The sequence below is a fragment of the Anomalospiza imberbis genome, chromosome 26 (genome assembly GCF_031753505.1).
Source record: "Anomalospiza imberbis isolate Cuckoo-Finch-1a 21T00152 chromosome 26, ASM3175350v1, whole genome shotgun sequence".
Lineage (NCBI taxonomy): Eukaryota > Metazoa > Chordata > Aves > Passeriformes > Viduidae > Anomalospiza > Anomalospiza imberbis.
In genome coordinates this window covers 548,711-574,870 of record NC_089706.1, presented here as the reverse complement: position 1 = coordinate 574,870, position 26,160 = coordinate 548,711, and the positions used below count along the sequence as shown (strand labels likewise).

Below are 26,160 nucleotides of genomic sequence, written 5' to 3'. Positions count from 1 at the left end.
CTTGGAGAGTCGGACACTGAAGAACTCGGTTCTGTCAAAGTGGGGTTTGTACAACAGCAACAGGGAACACAGCAGGAAATGGGGGAGTGAAAATCTGGTGAAAATCCAACAACAAACTTCAGCAACGTTGTACCTGGAGCAATCCACAGAGACAAGGGCAGGGGAGAGGGGCAAACCCATCGAGGTCACAAACCCCCTGTGGGGAGCCTTGTGCCCCACTCTTTGACTGGCAGGGGAGGGAGAGATGCTGGGAGGGCACCAGGGATACAGTTTAAGGGGAAACCCCCCAGAGTTGGGGGGGTGCCCCCCACTCAGCAATTGTTCAAGTCTTATAAATTCAAACTTATTTCTTTCCATTTAAATAACAAGTGCTTCATGTACAAGGCTTGGGACGCCTGGTTTGTAACCCAGTTTCAAGTGCACACAATCAGGAATAGATTTTTTTTAACAAAACTATATATATATATATATAATTTGCACACTCATACACACACACGCACACCGTGGATTTTGTGCTGCACCATTGAGCTGGAGACGATGGAATGGGCCTGGCACCAGGAGCTGCTCACCTGTGGCACCACTCCTCCTACAGCTGCTAAAGATCTGCATTATTTTTGCCAGTATTGGTCCCCAAAGGCCTCCCCACGTGGGGCTGCACCAGCTGCTGCTCAGGCAGTCCCTGAAGCCGTAGCTCTCCAGAAAGTTCCATGTGAAGCCCGCAGCATGTTCTGCAGGACTCCTCTCCTGTCCCTGTGGAGAGCCCAGGAGTGTCCTGAGCAGGTGAGCGCGGTCCCACGGGTGGTGGGTGTGATGTGGGCAGAGCAGAGGCTCAGACCCACACGGCCGTGTTGATGTCAAACCCCGCCTGGCTGTAGTCTCTGGAGTCGGGGACTTTCCGGGTGCCCGTTTTGGGGTGCTCACTACGGCTGTCTGCCCTGGGGCACCTCTCTGCTTTGCTGTGGTGGTTCTGCAGGTTCCCGTGAAGGGGCAAGTAAAATGTCCCCTTGAGTTTGTTGATCTTTTTGGACCTCTTGGAAATCTCGGGCTGTTTGTCCTCAGGAGGGAGCCAGCAAGGCTTCTCCTTGAGCAGCCTGTCGCGGTCTGGCCGGACGCTCCTTAGGAACTTCTTGAAGATGTTGGCTGTGAGGGAGAACTTCCTGCAGAGCTCCTGGGACCTGCTCACGGACAGCGACTCGCTCTTCTCCCCCTTCTTATCCAGCTCGGGCAGGTCCAGCCAGTTCCCCACCAAGTCTGCAAAGATGTTGTCCCCCAGCACCAGCGGCTGCCGGTTCCTGCTCTGGGACATCAGGGACGATGTCCAGTCGTGGCCCTCGTCACAGCCCGGGCACTCCTGGCACAGCGGCCACGCCCCAGCCGTGTCCTGGCTGCGGGGCTGCAGCGTCCGGGGCCGGCCGTGCTCCGCGCTGCCGGACACGGGGCGAGGTCCTTCTGGGGGACACCAGCCCTCCCCGCAGAGGCTCCGCGAGGAACAGGGGGTGTCCCACGGGCGGCCGCTCTCCGGGAACGCAGCGGGCTGGGACAAGCTGGCTGGCCGTGGCACGGGACACGCCAGGGGCGGGGGGCAGCGCCCCTGGGCCCCCCCCGGCCGCGGGTCCTGCCCGGCCCCCGCGCTGCTGCGGCAGCACCGGCGCTGCTCCGCGGGGCTGCGGCGCCCCGAGATGTCCAAGTGCTCCAGGGCCGTCTGCACCTGCAGCAGCTTCAGCTCCTGCAGGGCGCCCATCATGCAGTTCATCTGCTCGTGCAGCCCGTCGCCCACCTCCTTCATGGAGAGCTGCGGAGGGAAGAGCACAGCGGGTCAGTGTCCGTGGGTCAGTGTTCCCAGCAGTGTCCGTGGGTCAGTGTCCCCGTGGGTCAGTGTTCCCAGCAGTGTCTGTGGGTCAGTGTCCATGGGTCAGTGTCCGTGGGTCAGTGTTCCCAGCAGTGTCCGTGGGTCAGTGTTCCCAGCAATGTCTGTGGGTCAGTGTCCATGGGTCAGTGTCCGTGGGTCAGTGTTCCCAGCAGTGTCTGTGGGTCAGTGTCCATGGGTCAGTGTCCGTGGGTCAGTGTTCCCAGCAGTGTCCGTGGGTCAGTGTTCCCAGCAATGTCTGTGGGTCAGTGTCCCCGTGGGTCAGTGTCCCCGTGGGTCAGTGTTCCCAGCAGTGTCCGTGGGTCAGTGTCCCCGTGGGTCAGTGTTCCCAGCAGTGTCCGTGGGTCAGTGTCCCCGTGGGTCAGTGTCCCCAGCAGTGTCCCCATGGGTCACTGTCCCCATGGGTCAGTGTCCCCAGCAGTGTCCCCATGAATCAGTGTCCCCAGCAGTGTCTGTGGGTCAGTGTCCCCGTGGGTCAGTGTCCCCAGCAGTGTCTGTGGGTCAGTGTCCCTTGGGTCAGTGTCCATGGGTCAGTGTCCATTGGGTCAGTGTCCCCATGAATCAGTGTCCCCAGCAGTGTCTGTGGGTCAGTGTCCCGTGGGTCAGTGTCCATGGGTCAGTGTCCATTGGGTCAGTGTCCCCAGCAGTGTCCCGTGGGTCAGTGTCTGAGGGTCAGTGTCCCCAGCAGTGTCCCGTGGGTCAGTGTCCCCGTGGGTCAGTGTCCCCAGGGCAGGACAGCAGCAGCACGGGGCAGCAGAGCAGGGCTGAGCAGCTTTCTGGGCCTGCCCTCTCTCCTGACCGCATCTGCCACGCACCCCACCTGCACTGCATCCACTTCAGCCAACAGCACTCTGATTCTCCTTAGATTTTTCTAGGAGTGTCCCTCTAGGAATAAGAGGAGCTGACAGAAGTGGATTGTTTGACCTGACAACAGAAATAAAGAGTTTGAGTTTCCATTAATTGCTTGGCAGAAGCCCAAGGTGTAGAACTATGAATGGTTTTGGCTGGCGCCAGGTTTAGAATATTCTTGTGCTTTTGAGTCTTTTGTGCCCTGTCACCAGCTGCAATCAGGAGCCAGAACAGAGCCTTGCTTCCTTACCTGAAGTGCTCAAGTAGATTAAAAATAAACCCCAGGAAGAATGAAATTGTTACTCATAACACATCTCCAGCTCTCAATGCCCTCAGCACAGGCACCTCTCGTTAGAGGACAATCGAAGACATTTCAATGCACTGGAAATTTTGCACAGAACAACCAACAAACTCTAGCACTACTTACATTCAAGCAGGAAATCTTTGATTCTCAGGCTAGGACCTTTAGTAGCAGTTCTGCTTCATCCCTGAACCTCACCGCAAAGATTGAACTTTCTATACCAGGCTTAAAATAAGCAAGTTATTCTCCAGAGGTTCCCAACTCCCCCCTTCTCTCTGGCTCCGTTGCTCTCTCTCTCTCATGCAGGATCTGGATCATGTTCCCAAAGCGGCACCAGAAAGCAACGGGCTCCACTTTCCAACAGCTGCCACTGATTCATTTTCAGCAGGAGGGGGAGTGGGAAGGGGCAGGAACAGCAGGGGCTGGCAGGGCTGGAGGTGAGGCCATGTCACACTGGGCGAGGTGGTTTGCAGAGAGATTACCCCGTCTGGGGAAGCTCCAGCCTACGCTGTCACCAACGGTTTAGAACGCTCATCACCATTTTTTGTACAGCAACAGATCTCAAGGTTAGGGTGAAAAAGGCCAGCTTTTTCTTTTATTCTTATGTTCAGCTTTACCTTACCAAGCTTTATTTTCTACATCTCCATTTTACCTAAGCTGGTTCAATCACTCGCTCTATTTCCATCTCTGTATGTGGAGCTGAGCAGCGAGGAAGAGCAGCCATCAGAAAACTGTGACAACCCAGCTCTCTAAGTGGAAACAGCTCAACAGTTTCTGACCACAAATCCCCATTTCCAATCCCAGAACCTTGAACTAAACTCACCAGCAGGTTACAGTCATTTTTCAGAGCTTTTCTCTCAAGAAACTTGTTTATCACCCAGAATGAGCACACAGCTACAAAGATACATAAAATCTGTGCTCAGCTTCCTGATTCCACTACCCAGAGCCTCCAGCTATGGCATTTCCTAACATCAGCAAATAAACTCCTGCTGCAGACGTGCAAATAATGTCCCAGTCGCAGCCTCACCGCGCTCCTGCTTCCCGCTCCGAGCTGGGCCAGATGCTCCGCCAGCCTCAGACAGAACTGCCACCTTACCTCTCCAGATCTGCCGAGATGCTGCTCGTCCTAACCTTCCTTGCCTTATTAATGGCAGTCTGTTTTATCTGGGGCTTTGGAAAAAGCTGGATTTGGAGCCAGCTTGGCCCCTCATTGGCCACTTCCCACCAAATCCCCTGGCGCAGTAATCGCCAGCGGGAGCGCAGGGTCCTGCCCGGGCTGGGCTCCTCCAGCCCCCGGCATCTCCAGCCCGGTGGCCTCAGGGGGCTGGCCCGGGATGGGGCAGCCCTGCCGGGCTCAGCCAGGCCAACCCAGGGAGTATTAACCCTTCCCCAGCCATGCTGGGCAGCGCTGGGCTCGCTGCTCACAGGCAGAGCCAGCTGCCCCCAAGGAACGGGCTGAGGCCAAAGGCAGCACTTCTCCTGAACAAAGCAGCTGGGCTGCCAAACCTGGGCCAGCAGCAGCCTGGGGAGCCTGAAGCGCTGGAAGAGAAGAGGGGATGTTTTCCTCCGTGGAAAGCCTCTCCTGTGAATGACTGAGTGGGGATCCTGGGCTGAGCCCCTGGCAGCACAGGGGAGGGGAGCAGGCTTTGGGCTGTGGCTCCTCCGTCCTGCCCCACTGGCCTGCCCTGGGAGGGGGGAATCCCACCCTCTGGCCTCAGTGTCCCTGAGCAATGTGAAGCCCACCAGCAACAACTGAGTTCTCAACATCCTGAGACTTTCAACTCCGCTGGCAAATGCTGCTGTAATTTCGGGTTGTGCAAGTTAAAAAATGAAGCAAACCAACCCTCTCTGCTTTATCTTCTGCTCTTCTTGGTATCTGCTCAGCCTTTTACAGAACTGGAGAGAGAGGGAAGCCCAGCCCAAAGTGAAGTCACTGCCTGGTGACCAAACAGCCTGAGGGGCTTGGATTCCATCCACCTGCAATTAAGAGTACTCACCTTGGAAAGAAAATTCTGGAGGGAAAAGAAACCTTCCCCACTGTCTAACTGCCAGCCTCTCCTCCTTGCCAAGATCTCAGCTCTCCCAAGTTCAGACTGGCTCCTCTGAGAGTCTCCAGAAAAGGAACAATGTCCCAGAGAACAGAGACCACCTCCCTGGCAGAGGGTCAGGACTGAACTACCTGGTCTGTGAGAAGAAAAAGGGATTCTGCAAAAAATTCAGCAGATTGGGCTGGAAATCAAATGGATGCAGTGCTGGAGGTGAGGGGAGCTCCGGCCTGCAGGGACAGCCCTCACCAGCTCTCAGTCGCACAGGTCATGCAGAAGGAGCTCAGGTTTGCGATGAGCTGCACCGCAAACAGAGCGTGAGCGTGGCACAGAGCCCAGAGAGCCCCCGTGCCTGGAGAGGGACCTGGCCCTGCTGGGGTTCTGCCGTTGTGTAAGCTGGGCTCCAGGAGATGCTCTGCTCATGTCCCTGTGAGCTGCAAATCCCAGCAGAGCAGAGGGCAGCAGCCCTGCCCACCCCGGGTGTGCACAGAGCCTGCCCTCCCCTCTGCTCCTGCTGCTCCCTGCCCGAGGTGCACAAACCCAGCAGCATCTCCAGGGCCCCGGGTGTCTCATCTGAGACACTTGGCCCTTCAACAGAAGTGGTTGTTTGGCTTCTCTGCTTCCAAAAAAAGCCCTCTTAGAACCATGACAAGGTATCCAAATCTATCTCTATAAACCAGTTAAACATCAGATGCCTCAAATTGGATCTTGTTATTCCTGAAACTTTTGCAATCCCTAAAAATTGGCATGAAAAATTTGATGTCTAATTCTGCACAAGTCAACTCATGCCTTTTAAATCAAGACAAGTACTCACAGGGCTGTGCTCCCCTTCAGTGCCTGGGACTGCTGTGTGATGGGAGAGATTCCTTTCTGAGGAACCAGGTATTACCTGGCTCAGCCCTCCTGTGGAGGTGTGAGCCAGGCAGCTCTGCCTCAGTGCTCCTCCAAAGCAAAGCTCATTCAAACTACAGACACCCCAAACACTGAAAACTGAAGTGAAAATTCAAAATTCCACTTTCAAATGATCATCAGGGAATACTCAACATGGGGGGGAACCAAACAAAAGACTGCCAGAGCTCACATATAGAGTGTTTTTTGCACTGGAAATGCACCATCCTGAGCAGCAAAGGCACCAACTGCTTTGGAAGCCACCCTTTCCATGATCTCCTCACCTCCCAAACAACAACCCACAACTGCTTTTCACAGCTGGTAAATCAATGATCTTCCACCACTGATTAACACAGCAGGACAGAGCCTGGCCCAAGGAATCTCCTCCAGCAGTTACTGGCATTTCATCAAACTCAGCCTCAAACACCCCAGATCTACAAACAAGGGAGATTTCCCTTGCCACTTCCCCCTTCCCAGGTAAATAAGTAACTCCTCCCAGCCACTTGGGGAACTGATGTTTTCCCGTTAACATCTCCCTTCACCCAGCTCTCAGGATCCAGTTCCCATGATCTCCTGCAGCCACAGCTGTCCGCACTCCCAGCCCACCCACACATCTGCCTGCCCAGGGCCAGCAGCTCTGTGATGCTGATGGAAAGGAAAAGCCCAGACAGCCCGGCTCCAGCTGAGCACGGAGCTGGGAAGAAGAGCCCTGAGCGTGTTTGTCACAACGAGGAGGAAGACAGATGTCCAGCTCTTAGGTAAAAGAAATGCACACAGAGGAAGTTATTGCTGAGAGGACAGGAAAGAACAAATGGCAAATAGGTCTTAATAATAGTTCTGATGGGCAACAGAGCCAGCACCAAACAATTGGTATTTAAAGCAGATGACATAATAGAGACTGAAATCATTTTAGAACTGCTGAGCTGATCATATTGTTTCTGTGTTTTCCTCTGGGTCACTAACTGGATTAATCTCCAGCAAGCCTGCAGCTGTGGCTGGGCACAGCCTTGCTGCACAGCTCTCACAGAGCTCTCTCCAGCCCCTCGTTCCACCTTTCTTTTCCTTCCCTTCCCCTGCAGCATGCCAAGGGCCTGCAGTTGTCTTTCAGTCCTTGCATTTCATCACAATAATTTCAAGTGTCTCTTTAACCTCTTGTCTTCCCAGGGTATGTTAGGTGTGCATGAGGATGCTAACTGTGAGCTCACAGCTTATCTGAAAGAGGAAGGATGCTGAAAGCAAACCAGAGACTTCCCCTCACAACAACTTCAACAGATCCTAAGCAGATGTTAACCATGGCAGACGTGGTTCACATCACTCCAAACCCCACCTTCCTTCCCAGTGCAAGGTTACTGCTCTGTGCTTCCCAATCACACTCCCTATGTTTAAAGGCAAATCAGAAAAATCAATTCTCCTCAACCAGGATAAAAATGGGCCAAAAATAACTCCAACCTTCAGACTTCTACTCACAACCCAAGGATAAGAGAGACCGCAGGCCTCGATGGACAGACTGGCCACTGAAGATGATGGTTGAAAGTGTCAGTTTTCATCCCAGACCTGCTTCCCTGGGAATCTGCTCCTTAACATTCCTGATTATGTGAAACTGGGAGTCTGAAAAAATCCATCCTCATCTTTAGGTGACTGCTCTGGAAATAACCCAGAGGACAAAGCCCGTGACTGCCTTCCCTCCCCAGTTAAACAAGACAGGACATCTGCTGTCAAGTCACTCCTTTGCACCTTCCCCTCAGAACATCAAGGAATGAGGTCTGTGACAAGCACCCAACCTTCTGGCACTGCCTGCAGCAGCCAGGGGTGAAGTCACCCAAAAAGGGACCTGCTTCACTGAGACACGCCTGGAGCTGCCTGTTCCCAGCTGCTGAGCTGGAGCAGTGACACCGGACCCTCAGGGCTGTCATTTGTGCCTCACAGACTGCAAAGCACCCCAGCTGCCCCTTCAGGGAGAGCAGCAATGAAAACACAGCAGATCCTCTCGGAGCGTGACACAGTTACCGGAATAGGACCAGTGTGAGACAAAGAGTAAAAATAATTGGCTGTATTTTTCACTTGGACCCAATGTTCTATTCCTGCAGGATATTCATAGCAAGAAACATTGTCTAGCAGGACATAAATTACTGTAAGAAGGGAGTCAGACTCTATCAAACTCAGTAATTCGATGCATTTATGACAAATGTGCAGGGAGAACATTAAAAGTTCAAGTCTGAGTGGTGACTTAAATACTTTTCCTCCCAGAAGAAAGCTACAGAAAGCCCAGACATATCCTGGATTAATCTGAAAGACCAAGCAAAGTTACAAGCACAGCCAAGTAAGGTTACAAGCACAGCTGCCATGGCTGTGCCCCCTCGCCTGTTACAGCCACACAAACCCCACGTGCCAGATAAATCTGCCCCATGGACTCAGCAGCTCCCAGAGAGAAAGCAATGATTTCTTCTAGCTGCAGAGGAGCCCCCAGCCCCCATCCCACGGTCCATGTGTGATGCTGCTGCGCATCAGCGCAAACTGTCCCGGTGTCTGAGAGTGCAGGCAGGCACTGCCCTGTGCAGCACAGAAATGAAACTCCTCTCTGCCCATCCCTCAGCAAGACGATTCCTGCTAAACCTGAGCTTTCAGCTGAGACGACGTTCCGTGACTGGGGGAGCAGCACAGTTCTGCTGTGCCTCGGGACAACGTCTGCAGATTCCGAATGCAGGCAAGAGGGCTTTGAGGGTTGGGATCAGGGGCAGGAGAGGCGCACTCCCGAGCTCTGGGGCACATTTCACAGCTGCCACTGCAAGGACACATGACAGGAGTGCGGAACCACAGCCAATTCCATCACCAGCCCTAGAAACCAGCGCTGCACGTTCCCACAAGCCACAGTGTGTCCATAAATCTCCAGGGGCTTCCCGGAGGAGAACAAGGTCTCAAGTATTTTCTGGAGCCGGGGCAGAGGTGCAGAGAGCTGGCACAGCCTGTGGGGAAAGGCTGCAGGGGCTGGTGTCAGGCTGGGGTGAGGGTGCCAGCCCCAGCAGAGCTGCCCTGCTCCCACAGCGTGAGTGGCTGTGTCAGCTGCGCTCTCCTGCCTGCGCAGCGTTTGCGTGTGGAAGCTTCTGAATGAATTCCAATCAAAGGGGCACCACACATGCCAGAAACCATCAGCCTACAATGGAAAACACGCGGCTGGAATGGGAGCTCTCTCCTCACTGACTGAAAGGGGTCAGATTCGTCCTCGGGAGCCCTGGCAGAGCTTTCCCAGAGGAAATGGGAAGAGCAGGGTGAGCATGCCCGACCTCGCTGCTCGCTGGCTTGCCTGGCACAGCTCGCTGTGCTCTCAGGGCACAGGTGACACATGGGGGCCCACAGCAGCCCCAGCCAAGCACACCAGCAATTCAATGTGTTTTTAATAAACAAAGCAAGGGAAAGGAGAAACAGAGCTGGAATCCTCCTGTCTCGCACTGCTGGGGGATTGAGTTGCACTGGAAGATAACCTTTCCTTGGGAACTGGGAGCTGTGCCAACATCCACTATTTTTTGAGAAAATCCCCTCCTCAAAACCGGCCAAAAGTCTGGTTTACCAAACCAGAGGCTGCCTGCACTGAGACAAACTAAACTTCTGCTGATGGGACGGTCTCTAACCTTGCCATGTGACACTGAGCAGCCCTAAAAAGCCTGGCTGTCACAGAGGGAAGTTCTGCAGAACCTCCCTGCACAGCAGGGCTGCTCCTGGGACACAGCACAGCCTGGGGTGCTCCTAAACGCACGGGGAAGCCCGGGGCCGGGCTGCCCTGTGCCCCGCTCAGGTGGCTCGCTGGCTGCAGGTGGCCACAGCCATTCTCAGCAGTCCTGCCCGTGAGCCGTGGCTCTGGTGCAGCCGGAGGCCGGGCAGGACCTGCCCAGCACTGAGGCAGTGGCAGAGCTCTGCAGCCCAGCTCCCACTGCCCGTGGCGCAGATGGGCCCAGCTGTCCCTCGGGCTGCTCCTTACAGAAACACTCCTCCGTTTTCATTCCAGGAGCTGATTTTCACAAGCTGGTATTGCTCAGGACACACTGACGGCTGTTCCAGTTGCTGCAGCTCCCACTCTCGCTCAGCCTGCAGCTGGCTGAGCCGCAGGGAGCTGGGGGAGTGCGCCCGGGCTCTGTCCAGCTGCACCCTGCGGATGTCCCAGCCCAGCCACGCTCGCACCCTCGGAGAGCCCGTGTGGAAGGAAGTTCTAAAGTCTGAACAACAAAATCCGGGCGGTGGGAGGGGGAACCAATGTGACAGGTGAAAACCAAACGTACCGAGACCCAGGCTGCTCTCAGTCAAGTCACAGCTCGTCCAGCTGAAGGTGACAACTGCTCCTTCCCAGTGGTTTAAGCCAAGCATACACAGATTTATGCAAGGCTAAGTCATGGTTTATTAATGTAATAAAAACTGTTGCATTTTTACAATTGAAAAAAAATAAATTCCTGCATTATAGCAAGGACTGAACAAAGCCAGAATTTTCTCATTTGAAGTATTTTTTTTCACACATTAAGTGTGAGGGATCTCCCTTCCTGTTGAATATATTGACTCTTCAGAAGTTATATTTTGCAGTACAAAACAGGCATGTTTTAGACTCAGAGGTGCAATGTTTAGGCTCCTCTACAAAAATATTGCTCAGATAACAAAACCGATTTGGTTAGAAGACAAAACACTGATTTAGGAACCTTAATCTTAGGATGTTCTTCTGGAAACTATTCCTTCTCCCATCTCACCTCCCAGCTCAGATTTCCCAGGGCTGTCAGATTATTCTGTACATGTCCTTGTTGGCAGTTTGCATTTCATTCATCACGCTCAGTGTACAGCACACCAGTGACTCCCATTTTCCTTTGTTTTAGTTTGTCTTTCACCTCCTGTGTTTGCTGGGGAAACACTGAGAACGCCAGCAGGTTAAATGTCACTGCTGCCACATTTATCGAGAGCAGAAGGCCACTGGCCCAGCCCGTGTTTCACAAGACACCGGGATCTGGAGGAGCACGGGGCTCTCCAGCCCTGGTCCTGCCCTGGGCACAGCTGGAACTTCGCCTGCTCCGCAGGGACTCGCTGGGGTTACACACGGAGTGCTTCCTGCAGTGCAGGCACTGAACAGAGCTCCAGGGAGCACGAACCCGGCTGAAATCACCTCCCTCCAGTCCAAACCGGGAGCTTCTCGCATGTGGAAACTTCACCCACCCGTTCTTGCTCTGCCTTGTCTTCCCCTTTTGTTCTCACTATCTATTTATCAGGATAACGCAGACTCCGAGCCAGACCCACTGGAACCCTATTTTGGGAAGTATCAGTTCCTCCTCCCAACCCACCCCAGAGCGCCAGCAATGCCTTCGGGCTGGTGGACAAGCCCCAGCAAGCCCCGGGACTGAGGTTACCCCTGAGCAGGAGCGGCAGGAGGGCGAAAACACCGCTCGTTTCTGACAAAGGCTTTCCTATTAAAGAAGTAATTTCACAGGGTACCAGAGGTGCCAGCGCGCTCCTTTTACAGCCTTTTGATTCCCAGAAAGTTGCTCCTATCCATCTCTGTAGCTGCTTCCCTGATTTCTGACCTGCGTTGGCCGCTTGTCCCTAAAGCCCCCGCCCGCCCCCGCCGCGGTTTCTGTCCGACAGACGGACGGACCCCGAGCGGCCGCCGCCGGCCGGGACCTGCCCCCGCTCGCGGCGATGGCAGCGGCGGGACCCCCGACCCACAACCGGGACCTGCCCCCGCTCACGGCGACGGCAGCGGCGGGACCCCCGACCCACAACCGGGACCTTTCCAAAGCCGCCCCCGCCGCGCAGCCCCCGGGACGCCCCCCGGGCGCCCCGACCCCCGGCCCTTACCAGCTCCTGCCGCAGGCGCCGCAGGTGCTGCTCCATGGCCCGGCTCGGCGCGGGGCCGCCGCGGGAGGGGAGGAGAGGGGGCTGTCCGGGGCTGTCCGCGGGGCGGCTCCGGGGGGCTGTCCGGTATCCGGGGGCTGTCCGGGGGCTGTCCGCTATCCGGGGGCTGTCCGGGGGCTGTCCGGTGTTCGGGGGCTGTCCGGGGGCTGTCCGGTATCCGGGGGCTGTCCGGGGGCTGTCCGGTGTCCGGGGGCTGTCCGGGGGCTGTCCGCTATCCGGGGGCTGTCCGGGGGCTGTCCGGTGTCCGGGGGCTGTCCGGGGGCTGTCTGGTGTCCGGGGGCCTGTCCGCGGGGCGGCTCCGGGGGCGGCGGCCGCCGGCGGGGCCGGGCGCGGGGCAGGGCGCGCAGCGCGGCGGCGCCGGGGCCGCGTGTGCGGGCGGCGGGGCGGGGGCAGCCGCATCCCCCCGCCCGGCCCCGGCGGCCGCAGCCCTGCTGGAGGCGGCGGGCGCTCCTCCAGAGCCAGCCCAGCGCTCCGCCCGCGCGGGGCACGGGCCCTGCTCGCCGCCCAAGTTGGGCGCTTTAGTTTGTCGCGCTCTGCGTTCTGCACGTTGCTCCGCAGACGCGGACCACCCCGCCAAAAGCACGGATTAACCTACATGGCCTTAATCAGGAGAAATTGCAAAGCCACCCGGTTGCGGTGTCCCCGTTTTGTCCTCACCGCGGGCTGGGCTGCTCGTCCCGTGCCCGGGCAGCGCGGGGGACGTGGCGGTGGCCCGGGCCGGGGACAGGGACACACGCACTGGTGCCGGCGGCCGAGCGCCCTTTGTCGGGGAGAGCACACGGAGAGGCGCAGCACAGGTGCTCAAAGTGCCTTAGCGGGGTTCATTTTCACAACAGTCCCCCTCGCTGCTCCGCAGGCGCTGTTTCAGCCCGTGGCACTGTGCGCACAGAGCAGCACCTGGAAAACTCCGGGGTGTGGGGGATGTCGGAGCTACGGATGAGCCCCTCTAAGAGCAGGATTCTTTTATCTCAGATCAACAGCCTCTAATATTGCTTCTCACCACAGGACACCAAACAGATGGACAGGCGAGCAGGGAAAAAAATACAAACACTTTTGGATCATCAGACTGCAGAACTGCGCTGAATTTGAAAGGGTTTGAAGTTTTGAGTGTTTCTCACAAATAAATATTATTCTCATCTTATCTGCAAAATGTGTTGTTTAGATGATAAATGCTGAGTCCCCTGTGATAATTTAGTCTGAGTTGCTCTGCAATGCTAAAGAACTCGAGAGGAGGAGAAATACTACTTTGTATTTTCAAATTTGGGATTAAAAACGTAATTACTTGGTTTTTTTCCCATAAATTTCACAAAGACTGGCTAAAATTTTTGCCTCTCCAGGTCTTTGTTTTTTGGAGGAAAACATTTTTTATAGAAGGTAATAGGATTTGATTTGTTTGCTTGTTTGTTTACAGAAATCAGTTTCAGTGTTTTTGAAAGCTGACCTTTGTTTCAAAATCCAATTTAAATGGGAAATTTGCGATCTGCCCTTTCACATGTGTTTGGGAAACACTCCAGAGTTAATGTTTATTGATCCTTCCAGTGTCTGGGTTATTATGGGTCAAAATTTCCCGTCTCCTCGCTCATTTCAGGGTTCCCATTTCCCATCTGTTCAGCATGGGAACAGCATCTCTCTTCGAGGCTCTGTAGAATGTGGGGCAGTAAAGATATTAATTTATTGGAGAAATGACCTTATCAAAAAGTGACTCACTTCCAACAGGCCATGCCATGATGTGAGTGGGTACTTGCCAGTCTCGAGTCTCTTGCAGCCTAAGCCAGCTAGCCCAGCCATGATTTTTTCCCCGAGATCTGGCAGGATTCGTTGGCCAGCTGGCTGTTCCCCACGGGCCGGGCTCGGGTGTGGATGTCCACAGCCTATCCCAGCATATGGCAGGGTGAGGAGCCAGGCAGGAGGGAAAGACGGGAAGGCTGGGATGGCCCCCGTGGGGCCCAGGAGCCGGAATGGCCCTGGCCCGGGCAGCTCGGAGGCTCGGGGGATGAGCAGGGAGTGGCCCAGCCGCAGGCAGTGTCCCAGGTTACACACGGAGTGTGTCACACAAGGAGAAGGGCCAGCTCAGCGCCCGGGTCACTGCAGCACTCCGGATCTAACTGGTGCTGTCACATTTGACTGCGGCAGCACAGCCACGGAGATGGCAGTGATACCCACGGCTGCTGGAAGGATCAAACTGAACTCACACAACGTCTGACCTTCGGCATGGCAAGGATTCAAGAGGCCACCTGCATGTGTACAAGGCAAGTGGCAGATGCTGCAAGCTCCTGTGCCTCTTGCAAGACACCAACACTGATCTTCTGGCAGATGAACAGGAAAAGTTTCTAGGCTCTGTTTGGCTTCTGCTAAGGACATCTTTTTGATCTGCTTTCCAGCCTCCAGGGCTGCTCCTGTCCCAGGAGACTGATAAAGGAGTTCAGGAGCACAGAATAAAGAAAAGAATATTCATGTGCTCCAAACTCCTGGGAACTTGCAAGGGAAGAGAAAAATCTGAAATATTTTCTCAGTAGGATTTCCTTACTAAGCAGCATTTTTCTCTTGCGTGTAGACAACTGGTTCAAAGCAGCACTGACACCTCATGCCAGGCCCTGCACTCCTTCCGCTCTGTCGTGGTGTAAACCATGAGCAGATGGTGCAGTGCACTGGAAAATCAGATCTCCGAGAAAATACACAGCCAAGAATAAAACTCCCTGAAGCAGAAAGCTACATGGTTTATTTCAGGACAAAAAGAAAAACTGAGATCCTTGGGCAAAAATTAGAATACTCCTTCAGAGTGGAGTATTCCACTTCTATGAACTGCCTCGTCCATTCCTGATTGAGGAAACATCCATCCCTTCACAGCTGAAGGCTCATCTCATTTGTTGTCTTTCAGTTCATTGATCTGGTTTCTCCAGGCTCCCACGTGACTGTTCTTTGCTGAACTAACAAGCGTGGTTATCGCTGAATTTTCCTTCCTTTCGACTTTCTTGCACACTGACGACAAACCTTTCAGAATTTCCTCCCACTTGAGCTGCAGCATGACCTGAATTGCATCCATCCTTGTTTAAACCCACTGGGGCAGAAACACCCAGCCACGATAGGTAAGGACATAATGTCAGAACTTTGTCTGGTTTTATATTTGTGCATAAAGAGATAAAATAGCCCTGAAATTATTCCTGTTTCTTCCATTAAGTCTAATTTAGTGCATACAGTCTCTGCACTTGTGGCCTTTATATGTGAAGCTCTGACATGCCCCAGCCTCACTATGCCCCATCCTCAAAATAAAAACTTTTAATGCTGCTCCAGCCAAATTCCAGCTCCTGGCATTGCTCTGCCTGCACTGGAGTGCCAGGAGTAAGGACCAGGGCAGCTCCTTGTGCAGCACTGCCTTGTGCTGAACATCTACTGGATTTCATCTCGGCTCGCTGCGTTTTCGTGACCTAGATCCTGCTCACATGAGCTCAAAAAATAATTTAGCAAATCTTGGTATCTAAGATTAAACTGGGATGGTGTTTATTTATTTGAAGGAAAACAACAGGAGTGAAATACTGGCATTTCTCTCTGCAGAGCTGAAATAGCTGCTCTGACCCGATCCCTTAGGTCTGCTTGCTTTTATCTGCAGCTGCACCCGTGCATGTGCCTGTGCTGGCTCCCCCGTGGACTTGAGATGCCATCTGAAATCTGGGGAGTTCTCCCTGATCCTTGTGAGGAATGTGCCTGACAAGGAACCCAATCCATTCCGCAGGAGGGCACTGAAATGAGCCTTAGATGGATGTAAGACATGACCAGCCTCCTCCTCATCATCATTATTTATGCCAACTCCACGCACCAGACTCGCTGGGAAGAACCCACAGCTTTGTCATTACTAAAGCAATGGAGAAGATTCTGCTGCTCCCAAGACTTGCTGCTCCTTGGTAACTTGCCATGCAGCTTTCTTTTCCGGAGGGCAAGTGAATGTGCAGGGTGCTTGGAGTCAGTTTTCGGCGGTGAACACGCAGTCACTGTCTCTGCTGGGATCAATGGCCCTTTCACTGTCCTGGGCTCTACTGCACAGAGAACAAACACAGTTTCCATGGCACTGGAAACACAAATACGTCCCACACTCCAAAGAGTGACTCACACGTGCTGCAGAGAACAGAGAAACTTCCCTGTCTTAATCTGAAAACATCTGGGAGAGGAGGATGAGATTATCTCACTTTCAAAATATTCTATAAATACTATGTAAACCAGATTTGCACTGAATAATTCCACGTCTTGGCAGATCTGAAAGACAAATCCTTTGAAGGCAAAGGAATAAGGCAAGGCTGGTGCCTGTTTGCAGTAGCAATGTCCAAATCAATAATGAATATATTCTTAAAATAGATACAACCCAGCAGGTCTGGAAGCCAATACAAACTATCCATTTTACCTCAGTATTTCAAAGAGTCACAACAAGAATGCAAGTGTTGGAAATGGAAGAGTAGATTTATAAGAAAAGGAGGAGATGGATAAACTTGTGGGAAGTATTTACTACAAGTCCTAATGCTTGTATTGCAGGTGTTAGGCTGAAACAGTCTGAAACAGTCTGAAATAGTGACCACCCGACCTGGAGCACCAGCAGCATCACTCAGAGGTGTCTTAGAACATCACTTACCTAAAGCTGATCCACTGATATACAGATTCCGGGGAAAGTGAGTCCAGCATGCAATTAAAATCAAATACGTGATGCGCACTTTCTAGCAGGGACAAAAATGTGGTGAGCACTACCCTGGAGGAATAAAATATGCTCTCAGTGTATATGGGAGGAAGAATTTTCCCTAGCAGGGCTTTTCTACATCCTGAAACCTCAAGGAGTTTTATGACCCCAAGCTAGAGAGTTTATAGCCCTTCAAAAGAACCTGTTATTTTAGTAATACTCCAGCTCTGAAGGATGTCTCATCTGCTTCTTTAACTAACCTAAATCCTTTCCCAGCGCCCATTCTGCCTGCAGAGTATTCAGATTAAGTGTCAGGATTTCCAAAGGCTGCTCCGAGCAGGAATACTTCCTTTGGCTCTTAGAGCAAGCCAAAGCAAAGCCCTGTCATGGCAAAGCTGCAGATTCCTCTTGGCGGGGCTGACACGTGAAGGTCGGCAAGGGGAATTCAGCGCTGAGAGTCACTGAGGTAAAGCGAGGCCTGGAGGGCGAAGATTCGTTTGAACTGTGACTCACAGCACGGCACTTGCACAGAGCTCACTACAGAGTGAGGAGCAGGAGCAGGTAAGATTTACTATGGGAATGAGGGCTAAAACAAAACCCTTCCTGGGATCGACTGACAAGCTCGCAGGAGCGAAATGTGACCCAGCCCCTCAGTCAGGGCCAGAGCCAGCACGACAGGGACAACAAATCTGCCACGGGTGTCTCGCACACCGGGAGACGCTTCGGAGACGGGCTGCACCGAGCGGCTGAAGGAAAATGAAATCACCAACAGCAGCATCTTTGTGAATGACGGTGCAGCGTCTGAATGCTCGTTAATGCTCCGCAGAGAACAACGTCTGTCCCCACATCACCTTGGTTGTATTGCAGCTTGCCTGGAACCTTGGGAGAAAAGGAATAAATGAGAGAAACAGAGAGGGGAGCAGCTCCTGCAATGGCTCTTGGGGGCTGCTTTGTCCCCTCCTTGCTGCCCTTCCCCCCTGGGAACAGTCCCTCCTCACTGCTCTTTCTTGTCTGTTCAAATCACATCAATTTAAAAGGGTTATGAAAGGCTCTATTTAATCAAATGTTTGTTATGTCCAGGTGTCTTTGTCTGTCTCCTTTCCCAGATTTATCCAGAGACAATTATCTCATGTTGGAGACTCTTTCCCCTTGAGGACCAATGAGAATATCCACTTAAAAATTAAAAAATAATTGGAACGGCAGCATGCCTGTAGATCCTGTTACCTGTCCCAGCCACCTGGTGTGCTCCCCTTTGGTGGAGGGCAGCTCTCCAAACTGGAGCTGCTCTTTGTCCTGCAGGGTTAATGTTTGGTACTCAGAATATTCACAGGAAAATTTCATCATCACAAAACATAACTGAGTAGAGTCTGACAGACTTTTCTCCCCCATCAGGAATATAGACATGAGGAATTTCAAAGGTGTCACCAAGCCTGTCATACACCAAAGCCATTAAAATTCATTTTGGCTGCCCGGCGCTGTAAGAATAATGACACAGTGTATGTGCTGGTACAGTAGAAGCCACTGTGGAGATTTTCCAAATCCCCTCGGGATGAATGGGAGCTGCACGTCCAGAGCCTCTGAAGCGCTACCATAAAAGCTGATATTCATAAAGCCACCCACGATTCAAAATACGTGGCCCACAGGGGGTAATAAGTAACGCCCAGACAGATGACCACATTTGCCCTTTGCCGAGTGAATACAGTGCTGTTCATTTTTGGCAGTACTTTTCTGTAGGCTCACAAACCGTGTGTTCTGCGAGCTGGGCGCTCCCCTCGGGGATGGGCACGGCCCAGGGCCGCCAGAGCTCAGCGCGCGTCCGGACAGCGCTCCCAGGCACAGCGCGGGTTTGGGGCGTCTGCGCAGGGCCAGGAGCGGCTCTCCGCGGCGACTTCGGGCTGTGCCGGGGCTGTGCCGGGGCTGGGCCGGGCTGTGCCGGGGCTGGGCCGGGGCTGGGCCGGGGCTGTGCCGCGGCTGTGCCGGGGCTGGGCCGGGGCTGTGCCGGGCTGTGCCGGGGCTGGGCCGGGGCTGGGCCGGGCTGGGCCGGGGCTGTGCCGGGCTGTGCCGGGGCTGTGCCGCGGCTGTGCCGGGGCTGGGCCGGGCTGTGCCGGGGCTGGCCGGGGCTGTGCCAGGGCTGTGCCGGGGCTGGGCCGGGGCTGGGCCGGGGCTGTGCCGCGGCTGTGCCGGGGCTGGGCCGGGGCTGTGCCGGGCTGTGCCGGGGCTGTGCCGGGGCTGGGCCGGGCTGGGCCGGGGCTGGCCGGGGCTGTGCCGGGCTGTGCCGGGGCTGTGCCGGGCTGTGCCGGGGCTGTGCCGGGGCTGGGCCGGGCTGTGCCGGGGCTGGCCGGGGCTGTGCCAGGGCTGTGCCGGGGCTGGGCCGGGGCTGGGCCGGGGCTGGGCCGGGCTGTGCCGGGGCTGGGCCGGGGCTGGCCGGGGCTGTGCCGCGGCTGTGCCGGGGCTGGGCCGGGCTGTGCCGGGGCTGGCCGGGGCTGTGCCGGGGCTGTGCCGGGGCTGGGCCGGGGCTGGGCCGGGGCTGGGCCGGGCTGTGCCGGGGCTGGGCCGGGGCTGGCCGGGGCTGGGCCGGGGCTGGCCGGGGCTGGGCCGGGGCTGGGCCGCTCTCGCCGGGGCTGTGCCGGGGCTGTGCCGGGGCTGTGCCGCTCTCGCCGGGGCTGTGCCGGGGCTGGGCCGGGGCTGGGCCGCTCTCGCCGGGGCTGGGCCGGGGCTGGGCGGGGCTGTGCCGCTCTCGCCGGGCCCGGCCCGCTCTCGCCGGGCCCGGGCCGCTCTCGCCGGGCCCGGCCCGCCCGCCCTGAGGCGGGGCCGCCGCCATCTTCCCCTGCCGCGCGCCCCCCGGCGGCGCTGCCCGGCACGGGATCAGGGCACCTCTCGCGAGACTGCCCCTCGCGCCCCGCCAAGATGGCGGCGCCCAGGGAGGCGGCGGGCCGGTTCCGCACCCGGGACGTGCTGCTGCCCGGCGGCCCCTCCGACTTCGGCTCTCTCCTGCTGTCGCCGCCGGTGCTGGCGGGGCTGGAGGCGGCCGGGTTCCATCGGCCGTCGCCGGTGCAGCTGAAGGCCATCCCGCTGGGGCGCTGCGGGCTGGGTGAGCGGGCGGGCCGGGCGCGGGGCCGGGGTCGCCCCGGGGGCTGCCCTGACCCCCGGGGGCTGCCCTGACCCCCGGGGCCTGCCCTGACCCCCGGGGGCTGCCCTGACCCCCGCGGCCGCTCTTTGCAGATCTCATCGTGCAGGCCAAGTCTGGCACCGGCAAGACCTGCGTGTTCGCCACCATCGCGCTGGAGGCGGTGCTGCTGGAGAGCCCCGCCACGCAGGTGAGGCGGCCCGGGGCTCTGGGAGAGGGAGCGGCGCTTCTGGGGGCGATGCGGCACCGGAGGCCGTGAGCGGTTTGAATCACCGCGGTCTAAATCTCCGCGGCGCCGGGCTTGGCTCTCAGCGCCATCCTGCGGCTTCGGTCCTCCCGTGTAACCTTGCCCCGCACAGATCCTGATCCTGGCTCCCACCAGGGAGATCGCAGTGCAGATCCACGCCGTGATCACGACGATTGGCATAAAAATGGAAGGCTTGGAGTGCCACGTGTTCATTGGAGGGACTCCCCTGAGCCAGGACAGGAGCAGGCTGAAGAGGTGCCACATAGCTGTGGGCTCCCCAGGTAGGGAGCAGCTGTGCCGTGTTTGGGTCCCCGCGGCCCTGCGCGGTTCCACAGCCACGGGGAAGCTGCCTTGGCGGGGCTTGCTGTCATTAACAGGGCACAGCCTCTGGGGCAGCTCAGGAGCACTGTAAAAGGTCGCCCTCAGGGTGTTCGGGGTCCCGTTTCCGAGCTGCTGGCGCTTTCCCCCCTCTGCAGGGCGGATCAAGCAGCTGATCGAGCTGGACTACCTGAGCACGGCCAGCGTGCGGCTCCTCGTGCTGGACGAGGCGGACAAGCTGCTGGAGGAGGGCAGCTTCCAGGAGCAGATCAAGTAAGGCAGGGCACGCCTCTCGCTGCGTGGTTCCACAGGGCCTCTGTGAGTGACTGCCCTGCTTTTGTCCCTCAGCTGGATCTACTCCTCCCTGCCAGTCAATAAGCAGATGCTGGCAGTTTCGGCCACCTACCCCGAGTCCTTGGCTGCTGCTCTCACCAGGTACATGAGGGAGCCCACGTTCGTGAGGCTGAACCCCACGGACCCAGCCCTTCTTGGTAAGCAGATAAAGGCGCGTACAGTGGCGTGCTTAGCAAAGGATGAAGAGGAGGACACTAAAGCCAAAAGACGTGCCTTTAGAATGCATGATTGTTCATAATTTCACCCCTGGGTTGTTCAGTTTATGGATATTGATTCCCAGTGTTGATGTAGTGAACCTTGAAGTGGAATGAGAAGGTCTTTTAAAGGCCTTTCCAACCCAAACCAGTCTGTGATTCTGTGGTATTTTTAAAATACCAGCAACAAATGGAACTCTCTGCTTTTCCTATCCATTCAAGAATTTCCAGCCTTTTAAGAAAAACTTCTCCTGGAGGTTCTCATGTGTGTCTGTTTGCAGTTTCCCTTCAGCTGCAGTATCACATGTTTACAGACCTCTGTGCATGTTTTTATGGCAGCCCCTAATCTCTTGTTTTGGTTTCCTGCTCAGGGCTGAAGCAGTACTACAAAATCGTGAATTCCCATCCCCTCCCACATAAAACCTTTGAGGAAAAAACCCAGCACCTGCAGGAGTTGTTCAGCAAGATTCCTTTCAACCAAGCCTTAGTCTTCTCAAATCTGCACAGCAGGTAATACCTTTGCAATAACACCTGGACAAAGCTTCTTTGAGAGCAGTGGCTGTAATGCCCAGCCATGAGCAGTCTGCAAACTTCAGCTCTGAAATACAGCCTGAGGAATGCGGTGTGAAATACTGACAATATCAGAATGCAGTCCTTGGCTCTAGACAATAACCTAAGAAGTGCCAGGTGTTGTCAGGCCTGGGGTTTTATTTCCAGTTTTCAGTGTGTGTGTTCTCTCAGGGCTCAACATCTGGCTGAAATACTGACATCCAGAGGCTTCCCTGCCGAGTGCATTTCAGGTAAATCCATTCACAATTTTCTGATTCCACTGAAATTGTGCAGAAATGTGACCTAAAATAGGAAAATATATCTTAAATCTTGCCTTGCAGGGCCTCTGGTTAAATGGCTGAGAATAGCATTTGAATTGTCATAGGTCTTTTAAAACTCAATCTACAAGGACAAGAATTTTTTTTGCAATGAGTGACCTGAGTTTTCCAGTTTTGTTTGCTCCTTCTTTACTCATTTGGGGCTGATGTTTGAGGAAGTTTCTGACTTATTTCTGGTGATACAAAGCAGTGTTTTCTAGAATGTGAGGGGCATAAAGATGAAGAATGTAACCTGCTTCTAATTTTTATCTTCCTAGGCAACATGAATCAAAATCAGCGACTTGATGCCATGGCTAAATTAAAGCAATTCCACTGCAGAGTTCTGATTTCCACAGACTTGGTGAGCTTTTACTGCTTTCAAACAAGCTTTTTTACAGATTCTATTTCAAATTTATTAACTGCTCTGCAAATTTTACAGCATGCAGGCGTATTGCACATAAAGTTACTTCAGAGGATTAGATTTGGCTTGGAATTGGAGAGGACATAAATGTGCTGATAGAGCGCCATGGACTGTGACTTATTTTCACAGTGGGGCTTAGAAATCACCCCCATTCCTCATCTGCCTGCCCATGGCACGGGCTGGAATGAGGTGATACTTTTAGGGCCCATCCAACCCAATCCATTCGGTGATCTGGCTCAAAAGTAGCTGTCAATTTATCTGTTGTTCTGCAGCTGCAAGCTGCTCTGTGGGCAGAGTGCTGTGAGTGCCACACATGTTGGGGGTCACCCTGACATGTTGGCTGACCCCACTGTGGTCCCTTCCAGCCTCCCTGGGGTCCTGGATTTATTGCAAGCTTTGTGGAGTTACTCAGCTCTCAGTGCCCTTTTCTCCTCCTCCCTTGCTGCAGACGTCTCGTGGAATTGATGCTGAGAAGGTGAACCTGGTCATCAACCTGGACGTGCCCCTGGACTGGGAGACCTACATGCACCGCATCGGCCGCGCCGGGCGCTTCGGTGGGGACAGCCCTGCTGGGCTGAGCTCTGCTGGGCTGAGACATGCTGGGCTGAGCCCTGCTGGGCTGAGCCCTGCTGGGCCTGCAGTTAACTCTGCTCTGTCCCACAGGCACCTTGGGGCTGGCTGTGACCTACTGCTGCCGTGGGGAGGAGGAGAACACCATGATGAAAATTGCTCAGAAGTGCAACCTGCAGCTTCTTCCTCTGCCAGGTGGGCTCTGTGCTGGGGCTGCAGCTGGGCTTGGTGGCTTCTTGTTAGTCAGAGCTTCAGACAAGCCCAGGGGCTGGTGTGTGGCTTCTCTGCTGGGGCTGCTTTGCTTTTAGCCCACATTCTTCACACTCAGCTCCTGACAAGTAATGCAGTGTTGTTTGTCCTGAGCAGCCTTTGGTCCCTTCTATGAAGGAAATGTTCTGGCTCTTTAAACTCTTCTGAGAATTGAAGGGCTTGGTTTGTGGCCCTCACTTGATGTCTGACATGCAATTTTGAGAAGCTTCACTTGGGTACTCGTGTGAGCTCCAGAGGGAAGGATGCCCTTGACTGAGTGGCTGCTTGTTTCTCTTCTGTGCAGAGCCAATCCCTCCTGGAATGATGGAGCAGTTTGAAGATGGGCAGGTAGAAGTTAAACCTGCAATACCCACGGGTCCTGTGCTGAACTGTGACACTGTGTGTCCTAAACCAGAGCAATCAGTGCTGCAGCCTGTCCAGAATGCCTTTTCAAACATACCTCAGCCTCCCTCTAACCTTCCAAGGGATAATTCTTCTGTAGAAAGGCCAAAAAAGACTCCGAAGCAAAAACAGATTAAAAAGTGCACAAATTCTGCCAATGTAGAGAGAAATAGAGCCCCCCAAACTTCCAGCTGTCGCACAGAACAGAGGAATCAAGTCAAACCCATCTCCAGGATGGATGGACAACACAGCACTCAGGCTCCAGATGAGGAGGCCTTAAAGAAAAATCTTCCCAAAATTCCATGCTTGTCTTCTTTCAAAAACCAGCTCACCAATCCCTGGAGCTTCTCAGATTTTGTTGAAGATTATGACTATTTCATTAAAGAAGGGTCAGAGAGAGAGGTGGAGATTTTAAGAAGTTACTCAGGCCCAGGAGAGCAGCGTGGGCTGCCCAGAAACGGGGATGTGGAGTGGGAAGAGATGGAACATCACCCAGAGCCAGCAGCCAGCGCGGCTGTGTCTGCTGACAGCGATGGCTCGGAGAGCTCCAGGGAGTCCTTTAATAGCAGGGCCAGTCACTCGTGCTCTGAGGCCTTTTCAGACACTCAGGAGCCACGGGCTGTGCCCCCAGCACGGCGGGGCCGGGCAGGTCTCTGTCCCACACCAGAGCAGCCTCGGGAGCCATCCCACGGCCCAAGGCAAAACGGAGTGAAAAAGAAAGTGCTGAAACAAAATGCTGAACACAAGAAAAGCCACAAGCATCGACTCTCCAGTCCTGCCACGAGCAGAGCTGAGGAGCGGAGCTGCAGCTCCGGGGATGATGCTCCACACGAGGGCTGGAGTTCTGAGGACTACTGGAAGCATTACTACGACGCCTGGCAGAGCTACTACGCAGCCGTGTCTCACTACAGCAGGAGTTACTGGCAGTTCAGCTGCATCAGTGCCTACCACATCAACTCAGTCTATCTCCAGGAGCTGCTGAGAGATGGGGATTGATGTCCTGGTGCTGCTGGCTGGGACAGGGCTGGCCAGGGCCTGTGGCAACAGTGCTGCTCTAAAGGACACTGACAAGAGACAGATGCTGTTTGAGGTGGAGAAAAATGGTGTCTTTTTATAAGCAGCTGTGTCTGGTAAATGTTTTACACAGGTCCAGTGACGGTGTTACAATTCGTTAATAAAAGGAAAAGAAAGACAGCTGGATGCTCAGTTGGAATCTTTACAATCCAAAGTAAAAAAAAGGATGATAAAAGGGAGCCATTCCCACATAAGAAATGACAGAAGGGAGAAAATACAGAACAATCCCAGTGCTATTTCATGGAATCCCAGAGTGGTTTGGGTGGAAGGGACCTTAAAGTTCCCCTTGCTCTGCCCCCAGCCATGGCAGGGACACCTTCCCCTGTCCCAGATGCTCCAGCCCCAGTGTCCAGCCTGGCCCTGGGCACTCCAGGGATCCAGGGGCAGCCCCAGCTGCTCAGGGCACTCTGTGCCAGGGCCTGCCCTCCCTCTTGCCTCCTTGCCTTCCCTGTGGCTGTTGGGTGAAGCTGAATTCCCTGTGGGGCTCCATGGTCTGTTCAAAGCTGGTGATGATCCCATTTTCCCTAATTCTCTTGGTAAACACCAGGCACTGATTATATCCCAGTGAAGTGGCAGAGTGAAACGAGCACCTCAATGCCTGTATTGCTAAATTAAATCCAGTTAATTAACACTGTATAAATAATATTTCTATAGCAAGGTGTGCAGCAGGCTGTGTGGTGGAGGATTTAATTATGTAGAAGATGTGCAGCAGTCATAATTGGTCTGTCCCTCTGGGTGCAACAGTATCAGACTTCCCACACTTACAGGAATGTTTAATTAGAATGGAATTACCTATTACTGCTAAAACTAATTGATATTTCCTGTTCAGCTTGTACGGAGCTGTCCTGGGGCAGGAAAAGAGGGAGTGCTGGCTGGCTTGGGGTGCTGACCCTGGGTTGCCTCTGCACTAATTTAGAAAGTTTTTCTGTCTGTACTTTGTTCCTGCCTTACTCCCTTTGTGTCACAAATGACTCCGGGGAGGGGGTTCCCCTTTGTCTGTGCAGTTGGAAAAGGCCAAGACAGCATGATTTTGTTTCCAAGATGAATTTTTGCAGCTAGTAACATTCCCTGCAAGAGATGCACATCAGTATCTGCATTATTGCTGTCCTGTGACATCTCTCTGAGTTCATTAATGATTGCTTGGGGAAGAGTTAATTAGTATTTAAATGCAACTGGAATGGCCTAGGTCAACACCCAAAGTTCTCCAAAAGAGCCTCCCAGAAGGTTTTTAGAAGAAATGACAGCATCCTGTTGGTATTTGTGGCACATACTCTGTTTAATCCGGATTGGATACATCAGGTACAGCAGTGGCACAAGACTCAATACTGTAAATGATATACAAGTTTCAACATATGCACTACAATTCCAAAAGAAGACAACAGGAAACTTGGTTCTTCTAGAAAGTTGTTCTCAAATGAAGCTACCTGCAGTTGTGTCCAGTACATTTTGTATGTGTCCTCTGACATTTGTAAAGCAAAGCCCATTTAAAGTACGAAAATAGAAAATAATAAGGTTGAGAGCTTCTTACAACATAGAACTCCTAAAGAAAACACCATTGCATTGGAATGCCATACTGGTTTATCAAAAATAGACCATCACACCATTTTTAGAGACTTGGTTGGTCCAAGGAGCCCCTGGGAGCTCCCAGTGGTGGCTGAAGAGTGGGGAGCAGCGTTGGGTGTGGTGGGGACCTTCCCCCAGCTGAGGCTCTGGAGCAGCACTGGTTTAACCCAGGGAGGGAGGGACACACGGACACACAGAGGAACAGACTGACGGGGAACAGGAGGAGGGACTTTCACAAGCTCTAGCACCTGCTCTTTTGCTCCACCTGAAGCGCTTCTGGCGCAG

The 26,160-nt window shown here is 54.3% G+C and overlaps 2 protein-coding genes across 3 annotated transcripts; one reads left to right on the top strand and one right to left on the bottom strand.

Annotated features, from left to right (window-relative positions):
* Window positions 1–795: 795 nt before the first annotated feature.
* Window positions 796–11,849, bottom strand: INKA2 (inka box actin regulator 2). Its single transcript, XM_068173429.1, has 2 exons — window positions 11,774–11,849; window positions 796–1,792 (listed from the first exon to the last, which is right to left on the bottom strand). The coding sequence occupies exons 1-2, from the start codon at window positions 11,807–11,809 to the stop codon at window positions 830–832; spliced, it is 999 nt and encodes a 332-aa protein (XP_068029530.1). The 5' UTR covers window positions 11,810–11,849; the 3' UTR covers window positions 796–829.
* Window positions 11,850–19,364: 7,515 nt separating this feature from the next.
* DDX20 (DEAD-box helicase 20) lies at window positions 19,365–24,527 on the top strand. 2 transcript variants are annotated; one of them, XM_068173417.1, is made up of 11 exons: window positions 19,365–19,581; window positions 19,713–19,807; window positions 19,977–20,145; window positions 20,341–20,455; window positions 20,531–20,673; window positions 21,102–21,240; window positions 21,472–21,530; window positions 21,875–21,957; window positions 22,466–22,571; window positions 22,681–22,782; window positions 23,141–24,527. In XM_068173417.1, exons 1-11 carry the CDS (start codon window positions 19,398–19,400, stop codon window positions 24,232–24,234), a joined length of 2,289 nt encoding a protein of 762 aa, XP_068029518.1. In that variant the 5' UTR covers window positions 19,365–19,397; the 3' UTR covers window positions 24,235–24,527. The 2 variants fall into 2 exon arrangements, with proteins under 2 accessions (XP_068029518.1, XP_068029519.1); XM_068173418.1 differs by lacking the exon at window positions 19,365–19,581 and having other exon boundaries at window positions 19,724–19,807; window positions 20,000–20,145.
* Window positions 24,528–26,160: the final 1,633 nt, after the last annotated feature.

Bases quoted from the DNA above. Each gene is read 5' to 3' on its own strand.
- INKA2 (XM_068173429.1), bottom strand. From the start codon at position 11,809: ATGGAGCAGCACCTGCGGCGCCTGCGGCAGGAGCTG. The intron at 1,793-11,773 runs GTAAGGGCCGGG...TTCCCTCCGCAG, and splicing joins GGCGCCTGCGGCAGGAGCTG to CTCTCCATGAAGGAGGTGGG.
- DDX20 (XM_068173417.1), top strand. From the start codon at position 19,398: ATGGCGGCGCCCAGGGAGGCGGCGGGCCGGTTCCGCACCCGGGACGTG. The intron at 20,674-21,101 runs GTAAGCAGATAA...TTTCCTGCTCAG, and splicing joins CACGGACCCAGCCCTTCTTG to GGCTGAAGCAGTACTACAAA. The intron at 21,531-21,874 runs GTAAATCCATTC...TTATCTTCCTAG, and splicing joins CCCTGCCGAGTGCATTTCAG to GCAACATGAATCAAAATCAG.